Consider the following 19,440-nt stretch of genomic DNA (forward strand, 5'->3'; position numbering starts at 1 on the left):
CAGAGTTTCCAATAGGGAGATTCTGTCAGGAGTAGATGGATAATTTTCAGGGTCTAGAAAAAGCGAATTTTAGAGTCTTCCGTAACCGGCATTCCCTTCTTTTCATAAAGAAATCTGATCACTTGGGACCAATAGCCTCTAAATTTTGGGCATTCCCATATTAAGTGGAAGAACAAACCGGGTGCCTCATAGCACTTAGGGCAAAAGTACGGTGTGTTTGGCTGAAATTTGTACAAACTGGTTCAATAGGCTTGGTGTAATATACTAGTCGTTCTTAATGAATTTGAATATCATCAAAAAGTTAATTTCCAAAATCAGTGATGGTTTGGGTAGCCATGTCATCTGCTGGTGTTGGTCCAGACCCCAGACCCAACAATGCAGATGAGCTGAAGGCCGCTATTAAAGCAACCTGGGCTTCCATAACATCTCAGCAGTGCCACAGGCTGATCGCCTCCGTGCCACGCCGCATTGATGCAGTAATTCATGCAGAGTCGGAGCCCCGACCAAGTATTGAGGGCATATACAGTAGGCCAACATTTCGGTATTAAAAATCATTTTTGAAATTGGGCTTATATAATATTCAAATTTTCTGAGAGACTAAATTTTGGATTTTCATTTACTGTTTACTCATCAACATTAACCCCTTAGCGCACCGGTACGTCCTGGTGCGGGGGGTGATGTTTGGAGCGCGTTCACATGCTGAGCGCGCTACATATGCTGCGGTTGTCGGCTGTGTTTTACAGCCGACACTCAGGACTAACTGCCAGGAGCAGCGATTGCGCTGTTTCTGGATACTTAACCCCTCAAATGCTGCAGTCAATTGCGACCGCAGCATCTGAGGTGTTGAAAAGAGGGGGGCGGCCCCCTCCGACAGCTCATCACCCCCCCGCAACGAGATCGGCGGGTGACAATGGCTGTGGCAGGGCTTAACAGATGCCTGTAAAAATGACGATATACTGCAATGCATTAGTATTGCAGTATAGTGTACCAGCAATCTAACAATCGGCGGTTCAAGTCCCCTAGGGGGACTAATAAAATGTGTAAAAAGAAGTAATGTAAAGTTTTTAGTAGTGCATAAAAAAAAAAAAAAAAGTTCAAAAAACACCCCTTTTACCAATTTTTCCTCTAAAGTAACGTAAAAAATAAAACAAGTAAACAAAATTGGTATTGCTGTGTCCGTAAAAGTCTGAACTATTACAATATAATTTTATTTAATGAGCACAGTGAAGGCCGTAAAAAAAAAAATTGTAAACCACCAAAATCACAGTTTTTTGGTCACCTTAGCTCCCAAAAATTTTTTAATAAAAAGGGATCAAAAAGTCATATGTACCAACAATAAAAACTACAGCTCGTCCTGCAAAAAACAAGCCCTCACACCGCTCAATGCATGGAAAAATAAAAAAGTTACGGCTCTCAGAATGTGGTAAAACAAAACTATTATTTTTTTTAACAAAACGTTTTTTGTTTTTTTAAAGTAGTAAAATATAAAAAAATCTATATAAATTTGATATCACCATAATTGTATTGAGCCACAGAATAAAGTTAAGTTGTTGTTTTAACCAAACGGTGAAAGACGTAAAAACGGAACCCAAAAAAAAATGTAATCACAGTTTTTCCCAATTTCAGCCCGCAAATAATTTTTTTTCAGTTTCCGAGTACATTATATGGTACTTTAAATGCTACCAATAGAAACTACAACTTTTCTCGCAAAATATAAGCCCTCACAGCGCACTATTGACGGAAAAATAAAGACGTTATGGCTCTTGGAATGCGGGAAATGAAAAATGAAAATGAAAAATAAAAAAAATGTCTGTGTCCTTAAGGGCTTAAAAGAAAGAAATGCTGGAAACAGATCACTCTGTGTGTAATGAATCTATATAATATATGAGTTTCACTTTTCTTTAACTAAATTACTGAAATAAATTAACTTTTTGATGATATTCTAATTCATTGAGCAGGACTAGTGTATATAGAGTTGGGTGGTTCGTTTGTCATAATTAGGGGAGACCAATTTGGGAATTTTAGGGCCATGGTAAATAGTATGATATTTTAATCAATACTATTTGCAAATGTTCTTATTTATTTTAATTTAGATGTACTGAAGCAAACAAAATAAAAATTGGTTGAAAAACTGTGTATAGTCTTTAAAGACGTGTCTACAAATTGGTAATTTCATGAAGGAGAAGTTAAAACTTTTCCAGTCTCTATGTCGTAGCTCTTGAGGTTCGTATTGTAACAGTCCCACAGGCCTAAAATGCCTAACTATTTTTGTATGTCGACTATGTGCAGAAATAGCTGCTGATATTATTTTTACACACAGAAACCAGAACTAAAATTGACCCTCTGCACTTCTGCTTCCTAAATCCACTTTGTTAAGTTGCCTTTCACTGGTAGTCGTCATTGAATTTTGTGGGTCTGCGTTTTCAGCTGATGTTGGTTTTAATTCTTCCTGGATTTTCTGTTGGCACCAATGATATTTTTTGCAGTGATGCAGAGTTTTTGATTTTGACAACTGACAATGGGTGAGTTTCTCTGCCTGTTTTATATTGTCTAATTGGATTCTAAGGCGATAAATATATTTATATATCTATATATTGTATCAGTTTAATTTTTGATATCTATAAACACTATAAATCTATGCTGAATTCATTGACCGATTAAACAGATTTTAGAGTATAATTTATTTTATTGGCAGTTAGTAGCCAGTATGTCATATACAAATACAGAACTTGACCTAACATACTGTGTGTGTGAGTGTGTGTGTGTGTGTGTGTGTGTGTGTGTGTGTGTGTGTGTGTGTATATATATATATATATATATATATAATATTTATGACATCTGATTTGCTGTAGACAATATATTTTCCCGTACAAAACTCAGGAGATGGTGTTTGTATGTAAAACTGTTAAAGAGTTACTTACCCTAAAATAAGAATACCCGTAAATATACAGTATATCCCCGAGTTGCACTCATGTGTTCAGTATTTTATTGTTGTTTTTAAGCTGTGTCTTAGTTGTAGCTTAAAGCAAAGTGTGTGAAACAATATGGTCACCATTGCTCCTCTGACAGAAGGCTGTCACTCAGTGTAGTAACTGCTCACCTCGCATCAGAGCCCTACATTCTGCTATATAAAACCGTGTAGTATGTAATTCTATACAGTTGGATACAGTAATAAAAACAATGGTAACCTATTATCGAGGTATTCTTATTGTATGCCTTTAGAAGGGCATAGATCGCAGCCTTCCGTCGGAGGTATACATTGGGAGATCCTCCAGATTCATGCCTCCAACGTAGGGCTGTAACGCAATGTGAACACATCCTGAATGGCTCGTTTGCCTAGCATCCCCTGCTCCAAAATTGCTGCATAATAGACTGTTTTGCATTTCAGGGCTCTGGGAAAGCGTGATTACAAACTTAATTTCATTGGCTGTCACCCAGATTCCCATGCTTTTTTAACGGCTGTCACACGGCCGTTTTTTTAACGGCCCATGAATAATGACCGTCAGAAAATAGGTCATGTCCTATTTTTGGCCGTTTTAACGGCCTGATGGCCCCCATAGAAGTCAATGGATCCATTTTTAATGGCTGTCAATACATGTAACAACCGTTAAAAACTGATCTGTGACATGGGGATTTGCAAGGGAACTACTAGTTCCCTTGCTGGCTATCGGCGACTCGATGACACTCACCGATGCAGCGCTCTCTTCTTCTGGTGTGGTCGCTAGTCTCACGGGTTCTGCAAAGGCGACGCGATGACGTCATCGCGCCACCTTCGCAGATCCCGTGAAACTATCGACCACACCACAAGACGGCGCTACATCAGTGAGTATGTAGGGCATTCATGTCGGGCTGGGTGGCATCATATACATCAGGGCTGTGTGGCATCATATACATCAGGGCTGTGTGGCATCATATACAGGAGGGCTGTGTAGCATCTACAGTGAGGCTGTGTGGCATCATATACAGGGGGTCTGTGTGGCATCATATATAGGGAGGCTGTGTGGCATCATATATAGGGAGGCTGTGTGGCATCATATACAGGGAGGTGTGTGGAATCATATACAGGGAGGCAGGGCCGCCATCAGGGGGGTATTAGGGGTAGTAGTGTAGGGGGCCCGGCCAAACTTAATTGAAAGGGGGGCCCGGCAACTGCCACGACTTGCCTTTGGTAGAAAAAACAGGCCCCTGCAATGGGGCCTGTTTTTTTCACCAAAACAATGTTGTGAGTTGCGGGCCCCCCTCTCGTGAAACACCGCCGTGAGCTGCGGGCCCCCCTCTTATCACCGCCGCGAAACACCGCCCGCTTGCGCGCGTATGAGCAACCGCAAGCGCGCGCGCGCGCCCACGCGCGAACGAACAGGCGCGCCGCCGAGAGGGAGGCGGTGCGCCCGCAACACAAGATCTAGGGGGAAGGACAGCCACACTGGACAGCGGCGCAGTCTACTTACCTGCTGGCCCGCCTCCGACTCGTCCTCCTCGTCCGCCTCCGATTCCGCCTCCTCGTCCTTGTCCGACTCCGCCTCTTCCTCCCTCCTCCTTCTTCTCCAGAGTTGTTGCGCGGCGGCAGTTCTACGATCCCCGCCATTTTCTGGAGCCTGGAGCCTGGAGGTGAAGGACGACATCTGGACCGAAGACATCGCCTGAAGAGGACTGGAGTGGGAGCAGCTCTTCTGACACGGTGAGCAAAAGTGTCAGAAGACACGTTCAGAAGAGAGAGATGCGTCACCTAAACTACGGCCGGGGCAAGTCGAAACTTTTTTTTCCCTGCAGGATTCCCGCAGCGGACATGCCTCACCACTATTTGGTGCGGTTTTGCTGGCGGAATTCCCTGCGGCTACCGGGGCGGATAAGCTGTGTAGTTTTACTCAGCGTATCCGCCTAGTGTGTTCCTTATGATGTCGCTCCTGGAGCTGCTGCCGGTCTCTAAATAGGCAGTTGGTCCAGTAGAATTTGGAATTATTTTTTTTGTGAACCAGCTTAAAAAAATACAAAACTTTTGTGTTAGGGCCTGTTCACATCACCGTTCGCTTCCGCTCCGGGGTTCCTTCTGAGGTTTCTGTCGGGTGAACCCCGCAACGGAAAGTGAAAGTGACAGCACAGCTTCCGTTTCAGTCACCATTGATCTCAATGGTGACGGAAACATCGCTAATGGTTTCCATTCGTCACCATTCCGGCAGGTTTTCGGACGGAATCAATAGCGTAGTCGACTGCGCTAATGGTGACGGAAACGGAAGCTATCACTTTCACTTTCCGTTGCGGAGTTCACCCGACGGAAACCTCAGACGGAACGGAAGCGAACGGTGATGTGAACAGGCCCTAACACAAAAGTTTTGTATTTTTTTAAGCTGGTTCACAAAAAAAAAGAATTCCAAATTCTACTGGACCAACTGCCTATTTAGAGACCGGCAGCAGCTACAGGAGCGACATCATAAGGAACACACTAGGCGGATATGCTGAGTAAAACTACACAGCTTATCCGCCCCCGGTAGCCGCAGGGAATTCCGCCAGCAAAACCGCACCAAATAGTGGTACAGGATTGGTGAGGCATGTCCGCTGCGGGAATCCTGCAGGGGAAAAAAAGTTTCGACTTGCCCCGGCCGTAGTTTAGGTGACGCATCTCTCTCTTCTGAACGTAGCCCCGCCTCCTGGGATGATGCTGTAGACCATGTGACCTGCAGCAGTCACATGGGATGTAACGTCATGACAGGAGGCCGGGCTGCGCTAAGAATAGAGGATCGCGTCACCAGGACTACGGCCAGGGCAAGTCTAAACTTTTTTATAAATTTAAAAAAGTGCCTTTTTTTTTTCTCATGTGTGCTTTTTGCGGCAGAACCGCAGCATTTCCGCAACAGAGGAGCAGCGATTCCACAGAATACATTGACATGCTGCGGCTTAAAAAGCCACACTGCAGGTCCATTTTTTTTTTGCAGCGTGTGGATGAGATTTGTTCTAATCTCATCCACTCGGCTGCGACTGTAATACGCTGCGGATTTTCCACAATAAAATGTGTTGCATAAAATCCGCAGTGTTCATGCCTAGTGTGTTCCTACCCTAAGGCCGGATTCACACGAGCGTGTGCTTTTTGTGTGCGCAAAAACGTGGCGTTTTGCGCATGCAAAAGGTCCATAACAGCTCTGTGTGTCAGCAGCGTATGATGCGTGGCTACGTGATTTTCGCGCAGCCGCCATCATTATGACACTCTGTTTGTATGTTTGTAGCACGTGGTGCTTTTCTGTTTTCATTCATAGTTTATACTGCTGCGGAAGTGCTGGGCGTGATTTTCACGCACCCATTGACTTCAATGGGTGCGTGATGCGCGAACAATGCACAGATATCGGACATGTCGTGAGTTTTACGCAGCGGAAACACGGACACACGCTGCGTGAAAATCACTGACAGTCTGCACGGCCCCAGAGTAACATAGGTCCGTGCGAGGCGCGTGAAAATCACGCACGTTGCACGGATGTATTACACGTTCGTCTGAATAAGCCCTAACAATAAGGCCCAGTTCACAGAGTTTTTGGGCCTTGATATTGACTCGGACACTGCGTCAGAATCAGCACCAAAGAACTTCCAAAACCGCCTCCCATTGATTTAATCTGAAATCAATGGGAGACAGTCGCGGAAAAAAGAAAAAGCAGCACGTCCTTTCTTGCCGCGGTTCTGCCTCTGACCTGCCATCGAAATCAATGGGAGGCAGAAAATGTATTTTTCCCTGCGTTTTTTGTCTGCTGTCCTCAATCGCCGTGGGCAAAAAACGCGGCAAGATAGTGTGGGCAGGTCAAAATCTGCCTCAAAATTCGGTGCGCGGTTCCAGGCGGTCGCGGGTGCGCATGTGCGGGAGTTTGCAGGTGCGCACGATCGGTCGCACGGGCGGCAGTGTTTGACGGCCCCCATGACGACCCCCATGCTACCCAGGGCCGCCATCAGGGGGGGTATTAGGGTTACTGATGTGAGAGGCCCGGCCAAACCTAATTGAAAGGGGGGCTCGCAGCTCACGACATTCTTTTGATGAAAAAAACGGGCCCCATTGCAGGGGCCTGTTTTTTTTCTACCAAAGGCAAGTCGCGGCAGTTGCCGGGCCCCCCTTTCAATTAGCTTTGGCCGGGCCTCTCACATCAGTACCCATAATACCCCCCCCCCTGATGGCGGCCCTGGGTACCATGATATAGTGCTGGACGGAGTACCGTTAACAGGCGGTGCCACGGTAGGGGGGCCCAGAAAATTTACCTGTATGGGGCCCTGAAATTCCTGATGGCGGCCCTGCAGGGAGGTGTGTGGCATCATATACAGGGAGGTGTGTGGCATCATATACAGGAGGTGTGTGGCATCATACACAGGGAGGCATGTGGCATCATATACAGGGAGGCATGTGGCATAATATACAGGGAGGCGTGTGGCATCATATACAGGGAGGCATGTGGCATCATATACAGGGAGCTGTGTGGCAGCTTATACAGGGAGGTGTGTGGCATATACAGGGGGCTGTGTGGCATCATATACAGGGAGCTGTGACATCATATACAGGGAGGTATGTGGCATCATATACAGGGAGGTGTGTGTGGCATCATATACAGGAGGTGTGTGGCATCATATACAGGGAGGCTGTAAATAGTGTCTAGGTGACCTTCTTTTTGATGTTTTCAGGGGGTTTGGACAAAAAAAGCCTGACCAATGAAATTCCTCCGTTTTTTTAACGGCCATGAAAAACTGATGCAAAGAGGATGTCAAACGGCCATTCAAATGTACAGACGGACTGGAAATGGATGAAAATTTAGACACACACTGATGCAAAACGGCCATGAAAAACTGACAGTTGATCAGTTTTTAATGGACATTTTTTTTCACTGTCGTGTGAATATAGCCTTAAAATGATATAACTGAGAAATGGCTAAAAAGAATTCTAAAATATTTAACACATGAAAAGAACTCTGGGCCATATTTAAAGGTGATAATTTTTATTGCATTGCCAAAATTGGATTCAATTGTAACAAACATTCCGCTGTGAGAAGTGTTAGGTTTGTATGGTTTTCCGCCCATGAATGTAAACAGGAATGTTTCCATTCACTGACCGCAAAATTAGATCTTGAAAATGGGGAAGAATTGAAACACAAAGTATATTATAAAATGTCACATATTATAAAATGTTAATTATACAATTAGGCTTTATTTGCATAAAACCAGAAACTCAACTTTTTTAAAACTAATTTTTATTAGAATGGGCATGTGCAGGCTGTCTGTAGGGTTGTGATTTTTTTTTTGTTATACCACTTAAGAGATGAAGTATATAGAATATGCTGTGATTAAAAATCAACTCCATGATGAATCCTTTGGTACATTGTAGAATTTCTATAGCTTTCACGTATATTCGATCAGGTTTCTATAGCTTTCACGTATATTCCATCAGGTTTCTATAGCTTTCACGTATATTCCATCAGGTTTCTATAGCTTTCACGTATATTCCATCAGGTTTCCATAGCTTTCACGTATATTTCATCAGGTTTCCATAGCTATCGTGCATAATCAAATGGGTTATATTTATTGATAGATTTTTTTATGATATAATGATAATGTGACCACTAAGGTCACATATTCGCAGGGTTTATAATGAACAAATCAGTGTTAGATTTCTAGTTTTTCTTCCTTTTAGATGGGGGGGGGGGGTGTGGAAGTTCATAATTAGCAAGGATGTAAGCGTTTCATATCATAAGAAATGTGGATATTTTAGAACGAGACAATAAAGGGGAATCGTGTAAAAAGTACTTCCAAAAATATAACTTCGCAATCATCCAAAACAACCCATGCAAAGTTAGTTTATATTCTGATTGATTCTAAAGGTACGAATGTGAGTATATGATGGGAATATTTTGGAGTTTAGAGTTATTTGTTACATATTAATACTTTAGTTGGCTGGATCGTTGTGCCGATTAGTTGTCAACACAAGGGTTTCCTCTACAATGTGTTGACATGGGTTTGATCCAATGGATGAGGACTGGGGTTAGGTGGCCAGGGCTGGATCTTCACTATGTCCTGAATGTAGACATATTTATTTTGGAGGATATAGTATGTATTCTGAATGGCAAGAAATTACCAACTGATGGGATTTTAAGAACTGCAACCACTGTACTAAATGAAAAACCTCTCAGCAGAAGCTGTGGTAAATAAATGTATCATATCATCTGCCTGCAAGGTAATTTACAGCTTCCAATACTACCAGGATTCCATAACTGATTTGCTTTTTTCAGGGAGTGTCCAAGCTGTAAAAGGGGAGGCCAGTGATGAAGATGAGGAGACAGAGTACTTTGATGCCATGGAGGACGCACCAGCCTTTATCACAGTAACAACTGACCCCAAACAGCACAGGTATGGTAGCCTTATTACGTTTTGCAAAGAACCAAACTATTCATGATTATGGCCACATTCGACAGAACATGGACCTATCTGTTATGAGACGTGTATGCACAATTCATGCCTTAGAGACATTTATTGCCACTTTATGGCAGATCCCACCTAGCTGCTCTTATGTAAACTTCAGTATCACTGGTAGTTCAGCATAGAAGAAAATACAGATGTCTGATCTGACTGTACTTGCATGCCACAGGGCACTGTCTGTCAATGTGCTCTACCCTAGACCTGATTTTCCAATTTTTTGCTACATTATTGCCCAAAGAGATTTTCTTTGCATAAGATAAAATATCCAGTCACGGAATTTGTAGATAGCAACTGCCCGCTTGTCATAATGCCTGTCTGTCAGAATGCCTAGAGAAGTATGACACTGACATGCCACACTCCCAGAATTCCTCACTTCTATGTATAAATCAGGGACGGGCAGCCTTCACAGTCTTTAACGTTTCCTACCCCCACGTGCAATTTAGCAACAGGGATAACAGATACCATTTTGATATTTGTGTTTTTTTTTATATATATATATATATATATATATATATATAAAATTTATGTGTGTGTGTATATATATATATATATATATATATATATATATATATATATATATATACACAAAATGATTGGTGAATCATTGAATTCAGGTGTTTCATTCAGTCCCATTGCCACAGGTGTATAAGATCCAGCACATAGCCATGCAGTCTGCCATTATATACATTTGTGAGGGAATGGGTCTTTCTAAAGTGCTCACTGAATTTGTGCGTGAATTCGAGGAACAATGCCAAGCATTGGATAAAGTGGTGTAAAGTACGCCGCCATTGGACTCTGGAGCAGTGGAAACATGTTCTGTGGGGTGACGAATCACCCTTCTTTATCTGGCTGTCTGATGGACGAGTCTGGGATGGCAAATGCCAGGAGAACGTTACCTGTGTGACTGCATTGTGCCAACTGTAAAGTTTGGTGGAGGAGGGATAAAACTATGGGGTTGTTCTTTAGGGGTTGGTCTAAGCCCCTTAGCTACCAGGACATTTTGGAGAATTGTATGCTTCCAACTATGTAGGAACAGTTTGGGGAAGGCCCTTTTCGGTTCCAGAATGACTGTGCTCCAGTGCATAAAGCAAGGTCCATAAAGACAAGGTTGGGTAAGTTTGGTGTGGAAGAACTTGACTGGCCCGCACAGAACCCTGACCTCAACCCTATCAAACACCTTTCGGATGTGAGTCAGGACCTCTCGGCCATCATCAGTGTTTGTCCTCACAAATGTTCTTCTGGATGAATGGGCAAAAAATCCCACAGACACACTCCAAAATCTTATAGAAAACCTTCCCAGAAGTATTAGCTGCAAAGGGGAGGCCAACTCTATATTAATGCCTATAGATTTAGAATGGGTTGTCATGATAGCTCCCTTAGTGTGTAATATGTAGGTGTCACAATACTTTTATTGTTCGATATAGATATATATATACATATATATATATATATATATATATATATATATACACACATTGTTCAGCCATAACATTAAACCACTGACAGGTAAAGTGAATAACAATGATTATCCCATTACAATGGTACCTGTCACGGAGTGGGATAAATTGGGCAAGTGTTAGGATCTGAGAGACTATGTATGACAAGGGCCAAATTGTGATGGCTAGACAACTGTCTTGTGGGGTGTTGCTGAAAAAGTTAATGCTGGCAATGATAAAAAAAAAGGTTGTCAGATCACACAGTCCATTGCAGCTTGCTGCGTTTGGGGCTGCGTAGTCACAGACCAGTCTGAGTGCCCTTGCTGACCCCTGTCCACAACCGAAATCGCCTATTATGGGCATGTGTGAATTGGAACTGGACCATGGAGCAATGGAAGCGTGGTCTGATAAATCCAATTTTCTGTTTTCATCATGTAGATTGCCGGGTTCGTCGATAACCTGGAGAAGAGATTGGACCAGAATACACTATAGGAAGCTCTGGGTGATACTCTGGGCTGGGGAACCTAAGGTCCTGGCATTCATGTGGATGTTACTTTGACATGTACAAACTACCTCAACATTGTTGCAGACTAAGTAACAGCCCTGCATGGTAACCATATTCCCTAATGGCAGTGGCCTGTTTCAGCAGGATAGTGTGCCCTGCCATACTGCAAAAATTGTTCAGTATTGCTTTAAGGAACATTACAAAGAGCTCATGGTGTTGACTTGGCCTCCAAATTCCCCAGATTTTAATCCGATCAATCATCTGTGGGATGTGATGGAATAACAAGTTGAATTCATGGAGGCCCCCACCTCACAACTTACAGGTCTTAAAGGATCTGCTGCTAACATCTTGGTGCCAGATACCATGGGACACCTTCAGAGGTCTTGTGGGGCCATGCCTAGACAGGTTAGAGCTGTTTTGGCAGCAGGAGGCAGACCTACACAATATTAAGCAGGTGGTTTTAATGTTCTAGCTCAACGATGTGTATGTATATATGTATGTATATATATATATATATATATATATATATATATATATAAAATTCCAATGTCACATATTCTATCTTAACACAAGGACTATTTTGACCATTTCTTCCTCTTTGTAAAATAAATGCTTTGCTCCATGGGTACTTGGAACATATTTTTTTACTATATTTGAGTTGGCTTTATCAGCTGCAATCATGATGCCAATACTAACAACTGACTGTATATTACAAGCTATAATGACGCCGGGCCATACACATGAAATAGATGTTGACTAAACAAGCTCTCCCAACTCCCATATAAACCCAGTGGGTACGGCTGAGTTTGATCCAACAAGTATGACCGATCTGATAAACTGAAGAGATTGAAGATATTCGGAAATAAGTGTTTATTGGACATGTTCGTGAATGTTAGTAAATGTGATCAGCAGCTAGCAGATGTGTAGGTGACCATTTTCCAATCATAGAAACAGACTATATTGCCTGTGATGGGCTAGAACCTGTCCAAATCCCCCATGTAAATGAGGACTAAACCCTTTATTTTGTGTATGGAATCAAGCAGGAGAACATGGCTGTGTACCGTGTGCATGATATTGCTCGATTATTTTTCAGAAACAGATTTGACATTTGAGATAAAGCATAAGCCTTGTAGACGACTATAAATATCTTACCTAAAGTAGGAACAGCATATTGTTATCTACAAGTCAGCTTTTGAACCTGCCATATTTATTTAGAAGAAAATCCAAAATGTACTATTAATAGTTACCAAAATGCTTTTTTTTTCAGGAAGATGTTTGTTTTTTAAATATATTTCTATGTGTATTGGCAGGCGTTCTGGCAGCAATCTGAGCAGTGCCAGTGGAGGCCCTCCTGATGATTGGCATCTAGAAGATAATGTAAGTCTATTCTTCATCACAAAAATAACAGTTTTGTAATGCAGACATGTAAAGTGAACCAGCAATAAAATGGCAGCACAGCCAGTTCTACCCCACCCGAGAATGAATATCAATGAGTCTGATGGCACCCGTATGCAGAACCCACTGAAATTGTCAGGATCTGTCAACAAAACAACTATAACTTGTGGCCATTTTAAAGGGAATGTGTTGCCAGCAAAACATGTTTTTTTTTTTTTTAATTAAACATTTAGTGTGTAGGTGATTAAACATTGTTCAAATTTTTTTTATTTTTTTCACGAGTCAGGAAATATTATAAATTAGATTCTAATTTATAATATTTCCCATTGCTGGTCACTAGATGGAGCTATTCCCAAAATTGCAGCATTGCATGTGGTAAAGCAACCACATTGCTTTTTGCTGCAAAATTGGGAAAAAAGCACTCGCTCTAGTGAGCTCTGAGAATCCCCCCCTCCTTTATCTTGGCTAGTGCCGGGATAAACGAGGGGATTGAACGGTCTAACCTCCTACACTGTGTGTCGCCATTTTTTGAGCTAACACACAGTGTAGTAGGTTTACATACAGTAGTAAACACACACAAACACGAACATACATAGAAATCTCTTACCTGCTCCTGCCGCCGTGGCTCCCTCCGGCCCGTCCGCTCCGTCTGCTGCCGCTGGTCCAAGTGCACAAGTCCGGAAGCCGCGACCGAAAGTAGTAATCTTACTGTCCGGCCGCGACTTTCGGTCCACAGGAAAATGGCGACGGACGGCGCGCATTTCAAATTGGACTGTGTGGGAGCGGCGCATGCGCAGTTCCCACACAGACGGCGTACACAGAAGTGGATGGGACGGGCCCCGTTCGCAGTCCCTATGGGACTGTGGCTGCCGTATTCCATGTCTGTATGTGTCGTAAATCGACACATACAGAAATGGAAAAAAAAATGGCAGCCCCCATAGGGAAGAAAAAGTGAAAAAATAGAAAAAAGTAACACACAAACACACAAATAAATAAAAACGTTTTTAATAAAACACTAACATTAAACTGACATGAAATTTTTTTTTGTGGTGACACTGTTCCTTTAAGGCATCCAGGATGGGCGCCAATAAATGAATATTAAGTTGCTCATAAACATAAATTATAAGACCGTTTTTGATCAGGGGCATACACAGAAATCATTGCTAAAACTTCGTATGGGACTCCCCACTGAGAACTCCGACAAATACACTACCGTTCAAAAGTTTGGGGTCACCCAGGCAATTTTGTGTTTTCCATGAAAACTCACACTTATATTTATCAAATGAGTTGCAAAATGACTAGAAAATATAGTCAAGACATTGACAAGGTTAGAAATGATTTTTATTTGAAATAATAATTTTCTCCTTCAAACTTTGCTTTCGTCAAAGAATGCTCCATTTGCAGCAATTACAGCATTGCAGACCTTTGGCATTCTAGCTGTTAACTTGCTGAGGTAATCGGGAGAAATTTCACCCCATGCTTCCAGAAGCCCCTCCCACAAGTTAGATTGGCTTGATGGGCACTTCTTGCGTACCATACGGTCAAGCTGCTCCCACAACAGCTCTATGGGGTTGAGATCTGGTGACTGCGCTGGCCACTCCATTACAGATAGAATACCAGCTGCCTGCTTCTTCCCTAAATAGTTCTTGCATAATTTGGAGGTGTGCTTTGGGTCATTGTCCTGTTGTAGGATGAAATTGGCTCCAATCAAGCGCTGTCCACAGGGTATGGCATGGCGTTGCAAAATGGAGTGATAGCCTTCCTTATTCAAAATCCCTTTTACCTTGTACAGATCTCCCACTTTGCCAGCACCAAAGCAACCCCAGACCATCACATTACCTCCACCATGCTTGACAGATGGCGTCAGGCACTCTTCCAGCATCTTTTCAGTTGTTCTGCGTCTCACAAATGTTCTTCTGTGTGATCCAAACACCTCAAACTTCGATTCGTCTGTCCATAACACTTTTTTCCAATCTGTCCAATGTCTGTGTGCTTTTGCCCATATTAATCTTTTCCTTTTATTAGCCAGTCTCAGATATGGCTTTTTCTTTGCCACTCTGCCCTGAAGGCCAGCATCCCAGAGTTGCCTCTTCACTGTAGACGTTGACACTGGCGTTTTGCGGGTACTATTTAATGAAGCTGCCAGTTGAGGGCCCGTGAGGTGTCTATTTCTCAAACTAGAGACTCTAATGTACTTGTCTTGTTGCTCAGTTGTGCAGCGGGGCCTCCCACTTCTCTTTCTACTCTGGTTAGAGCCTGTTTGTGCTGTACTCTGAAGGGAGTAGTACACACCGTTGTAGGAAATCTTCAGTTTCTTGGCAATTTCTCGCATGGAATAGTCTTCATTTCTAAGAACAAGAATAGACTGTCGAGTTTCACATGAAAGCTCTCTTTTTCTAGCCATTTGGAGAGTTTAATCGAACCCACAAATGTAATGCTCCAGATTCTCAACTAGCTCAAAGGAAGGTCAGTTTTATAGCTCCTCTAAACAGCAAAACTGTTTACAGCAGTGCTAACATAATTGCACAAGGGTTTTCAAGTGTTTTCTAATCATCCATTAGCCTTCTAACACAGTTAGCAAACACAGTGTACCATTAGAACACTGGAGTGATGGTTGCTGGAAATGGGCCTCTATACACCTATGTAGATATTGCATTAACAACCAGATGTTTGCAGCTAGAATAGTCATTTACCACATTAACAATGTATAGAGTGTATTTCTGATTAATTTAATGTTCTCTTCCTTGAAAAAAACTGTGCTTTTCTTTCAAAAATAAGGAAATTTCTAAGTGACCTTAAAGTTTTGAACGGTAGTGTATATACATTTTGTATTAAGATAATCTTCACTATCATTTTATTACAGATCTTTATAGTTTGAGGTCTGTTATTACTGAGGCATCATGCCAGCGGCGTGCCAGTATCTCTCCCCTGTGCAGTGTGTAACAGATTTATGAACGTGGTTTACTCCCTGTTGATAAATTTGGCTTCAGCTAAAAACATTAGGTCAAACCTTTTCCAACACTTTTCTGAGTATAAAAGTGGAGGGATTGTTTAAGCCTCGCCAACTTTACCTGACCCTACAGCCCAGTGCATATTCATTTATACAGCCGCCATTTAAAGAGGCTCTGTCACCGGATTATAAATGCCCTATCTCCTACATAAGCTGATCGGCGCTGTAATGTAGATAACAGTGGTTTTTATTTTTAAAAACGATAAATTTTGAGCAAGTTATGAGCAATTTTAGATTTATGCTAATTCGTTTCTTAACCCCTTCCCGACCACCCCACGTAGATTAACGGGTTGCAGCACTGGTCCTTGTGCCTGCAGCCCGTTAATCTACATGTGCTCCTAACAGAGCACACAGGCGCTCCCCGCAGCCCGGCATTTCCCAGTACATGCTGCTACTAGCAGCCTTAGTACTGGGGGAAAAAAATCGGGTCGGATCACAGCGGTGATACGAACCGATTAACCCCCTAAATGCGGCAGTCAATAGCGACCGCCGCATTTAAGTTGTTACAACAATATCGGCACCCCGCTACGCGATTGCCGGGGGCGATTGTTGCTATGGCAACCGAAAGCCTAACAAAGGCTTCCGGTCTGCCATCTATGGAAGGCGATTAGGTCCTGCCAGTGGCAGGACCTAATATGCTCCCTGTCAGTGTGAAACAGTCAGGTATAATACCCTGCAATACATAAGTATTGCAGGGTATTATAACAACAATCCAACAATTGGATCTTCACGTCCCTAGTGGGACTAAAAAAAAAGTAAAAAAAAAATGTAAGTGTAAAATAATAAAATAAAAAAAAGCGCCCTTTTTCCCTTTATAAAGTCCTTTATTATTAGAAAAAAATAAACTATGCATAATTGGTATCGCCGCATCCGTAACAGCCTGAACTATAAAAATATAATGTAATTTATCCCGCAAGATGACCACCATAAAAAAAATAATAAAAAAACGATACCAGAATCGCTATTTTTTGTAACTTCTGCTCCCAAAATATTTAATAAATAGGGATCAAAAAGTCACATGTAGTCAAAAGTGGTACCAATAAAAACTAGTTTGTTCCGCAAAAAACAAGCCCTCACACAACTTTAATGATGGAAAAATAAAAAAGTTGTGGCTCTTTGAATATGGCGACACAAAAACAAAATCATTTTTTTAAAACCGTGACTTTAACGTGCAAACACCGTAAAATATAGAAAACCTATATACATATGGTATCGCCGTAATCGCATCGACCCGCAGAATAAATTAAATATGTCATTTATAGCGCACGGTGAACGCCGTAAAAAAAAAAAAGAATAAAAAACAATAGAAGTTTTCACGGCCTAATTCCACTAAATTCAGCAAAAAGCTATGGGATCAAAATGCTCACTATACCCCTAGATAAATTCTTTGTAGGGCTGTAGTTTCCCAAATGGGGTCACTTCTGGGGGATTTGGTCCCTCAGGGGCTTTGCAAAGGCGACATGACACCAGAAAACCAATCCAGCAAACTTGAGCTCCAAAAGCCAAATAGTGCTCCTTCGCTTCTGAGCCCCGCCGTGTGTCCAAACAACCATTTATTACCACATCTTGGGGTGCTTTTTCTTTTTTATTCCTTGTAAAAATTTATAATTTCTACGTTTTATTGGCAAAAATTTAGATTTTGATTTTTACAGACGAATTCCACTAAATTCAGCAAACAACCTGTGGGGTTAAAATGCTCTATACCCCTTGATAAATTCCTTGAGTGGTGTAGTTTGCCAAATGGTGTCTTTTTGGGAGTGTTTCCACTATTTTGGCCCCACAAAACCTCTTCAAACCTGACATGGTGCCTAAAATATATTCTAATAAAAAGGAGGCCCCAAAATCCTCTAGGTGCTCCTTTGCTTCTGAGGCCTGTGCTTCAGTACATTGGGACACTAGAGCCACATGTGGGATATTTCTAAAAACTGCAGAATCTGGGCAATAAATATTGAGTTGCATTTCTCTGGTAAAACCTTTAGTGTTACAGAAAAAAATGGATTAAAATGGATTTTCTGACAAAAAAAAGAAATTTGTAAATTTCCCATCTACTTTGCTTTAATTCCTGTGAAACACCTAAAGGGTTAAGAAACTTTCTAAATGCTATTTTGAAAACTTTGAGGAGTGCAGTTTTTAAAATTGGGTGACTTATGGGGGTTTCTAATATATAAGACCCTCAAAGCCACTTCTGAACTGGTAGCTATAAAAATAGGTTTTGGAAATTTTCTTGGAAATGTGAGAAATTGCTGCTAATGTTCTAAGCCTTGTAACTTCCTAGAAAAAAATAAGGATGTTCAAAAAACGATGCCAACATAAAGTAGACATATGGGAAATGTTAATTAGTAACTATTTTGTGTGGTATTACTATCTGTTTTACGAGCAGATACATTTAAATGTAGAAAAATGCACATTTTTGCAAATTTTCTCTAAAGTTTGGTGTTTTTCACAAACAAATACTGAACTTATTGATCAAATTTTTACACTAACATAAAGTACAGTATGTCACAAGAAAACAATCTCAGACTCGCTTGGATAGGTAAAAGCATTCCCAAGTTATTACCAAATAGTGACACGTCATATTTGAAAAAATTGACTGCGTCCACGGGGCCAAAACAGGCTCAGTACTGAAGGGGTTAATAGACAACTGGGCGTTTTTTACCTTTTGACCAAGTGGGCATTGTAAAGAAAAGTGTATGACACTGACCAATCAGCGTCATACACTTCTCTCCATTCATGTCCATTTGTATTCACTGCACAGCGTGATCTCGCGAGATCATGCTGTGCTGTCACATACACCCACATTAACTTTACTGAAGTATCTTGGGAGTGAATAGACATTGCCTCCAGACAGGACACGATGTCTATTCACACTCCCGATACTTCGGTGAAGTTTGTGTTGGGACTTACTCACACAGCACAGCGTGATCTCGTGAGATCACGCTCTGCTGTCATTCACAGAAACTTTACCGAAGTGTCGGGAGTGTGAATAGACATCGCGTCCTGGCTGGAGGCAATGTCTAGTCACTCCCAAGACACTTAAGTAAAGTTAATGTGGGTGTATGTGACAGCACAGTGAGATCACGTCTTCACAACGTGCAGTTGGTAAAAAGGTAAAAACAATGCCCAGTTGTCTATTAAGAAACGAATTAGCATAAATCTAAAATTGCTCATAACTTGCTCAAAATGGATAGTTTTTCAAAATAAAAACCACTGTTATCTACATTACAGTGCCGATATGATTATGTAGGAGATAGGGCACTTATAATCTGGTGAAAGAGCCTCTTTAACCCCGACGTATCCATACGCCAAAGTCGGGTAGGGGAAGTATGGAACGGGCTCCCGGAGTGAACCCGCTCCATAGGATGCTGGTGTCGGCTGTATGTTACAGCCGACACTTCAGAGTAACGAGCGGGATCGCGGTCGAGCGCGATCCCGCTCGTTTAACTCGTTAAATGCTGCGCGTTAGAAAAAGGGGTCGACCCCCTCTAACAGCTCATTACACCCCCCACAATGCAATCGCGGGGTAGCGATGGTTGCTATGGCTGCCTGGGGGCCTAATGAAGGCCCCCAGGTCCACTAACCTTGTGCTCCTATTAAGCCCCGGCTCTGGCAGGGCTTAATAGAAGCCTGTCAGAATCACGATATACTGCAATACATTAGTATTG

The 19,440-nt window shown here is 42.1% G+C and overlaps 1 protein-coding gene across 1 annotated transcript in view; it reads left to right on the forward strand.

The window, feature by feature from the left end:
- The window catches only part of OSBP2 (oxysterol binding protein 2), a 385,374-nt gene that overhangs the window by 290,432 nt on the left and 75,502 nt on the right, over window positions 1-19,440 (forward strand). The window contains exons 5-6 of the mRNA XM_075835587.1: window positions 9,246-9,363; window positions 12,684-12,750. Of these exons, the coding sequence (XP_075691702.1) occupies window positions 9,246-9,363; window positions 12,684-12,750 (185 nt within the window). The remainder of the gene's footprint in view (window positions 1-9,245; window positions 9,364-12,683; window positions 12,751-19,440) is intronic.

This window comes from Rhinoderma darwinii, chromosome 1, assembly GCF_050947455.1.
Source record: "Rhinoderma darwinii isolate aRhiDar2 chromosome 1, aRhiDar2.hap1, whole genome shotgun sequence".
In the NCBI taxonomy this organism is placed as follows: Eukaryota; Metazoa; Chordata; class Amphibia; order Anura; family Rhinodermatidae; genus Rhinoderma; species Rhinoderma darwinii.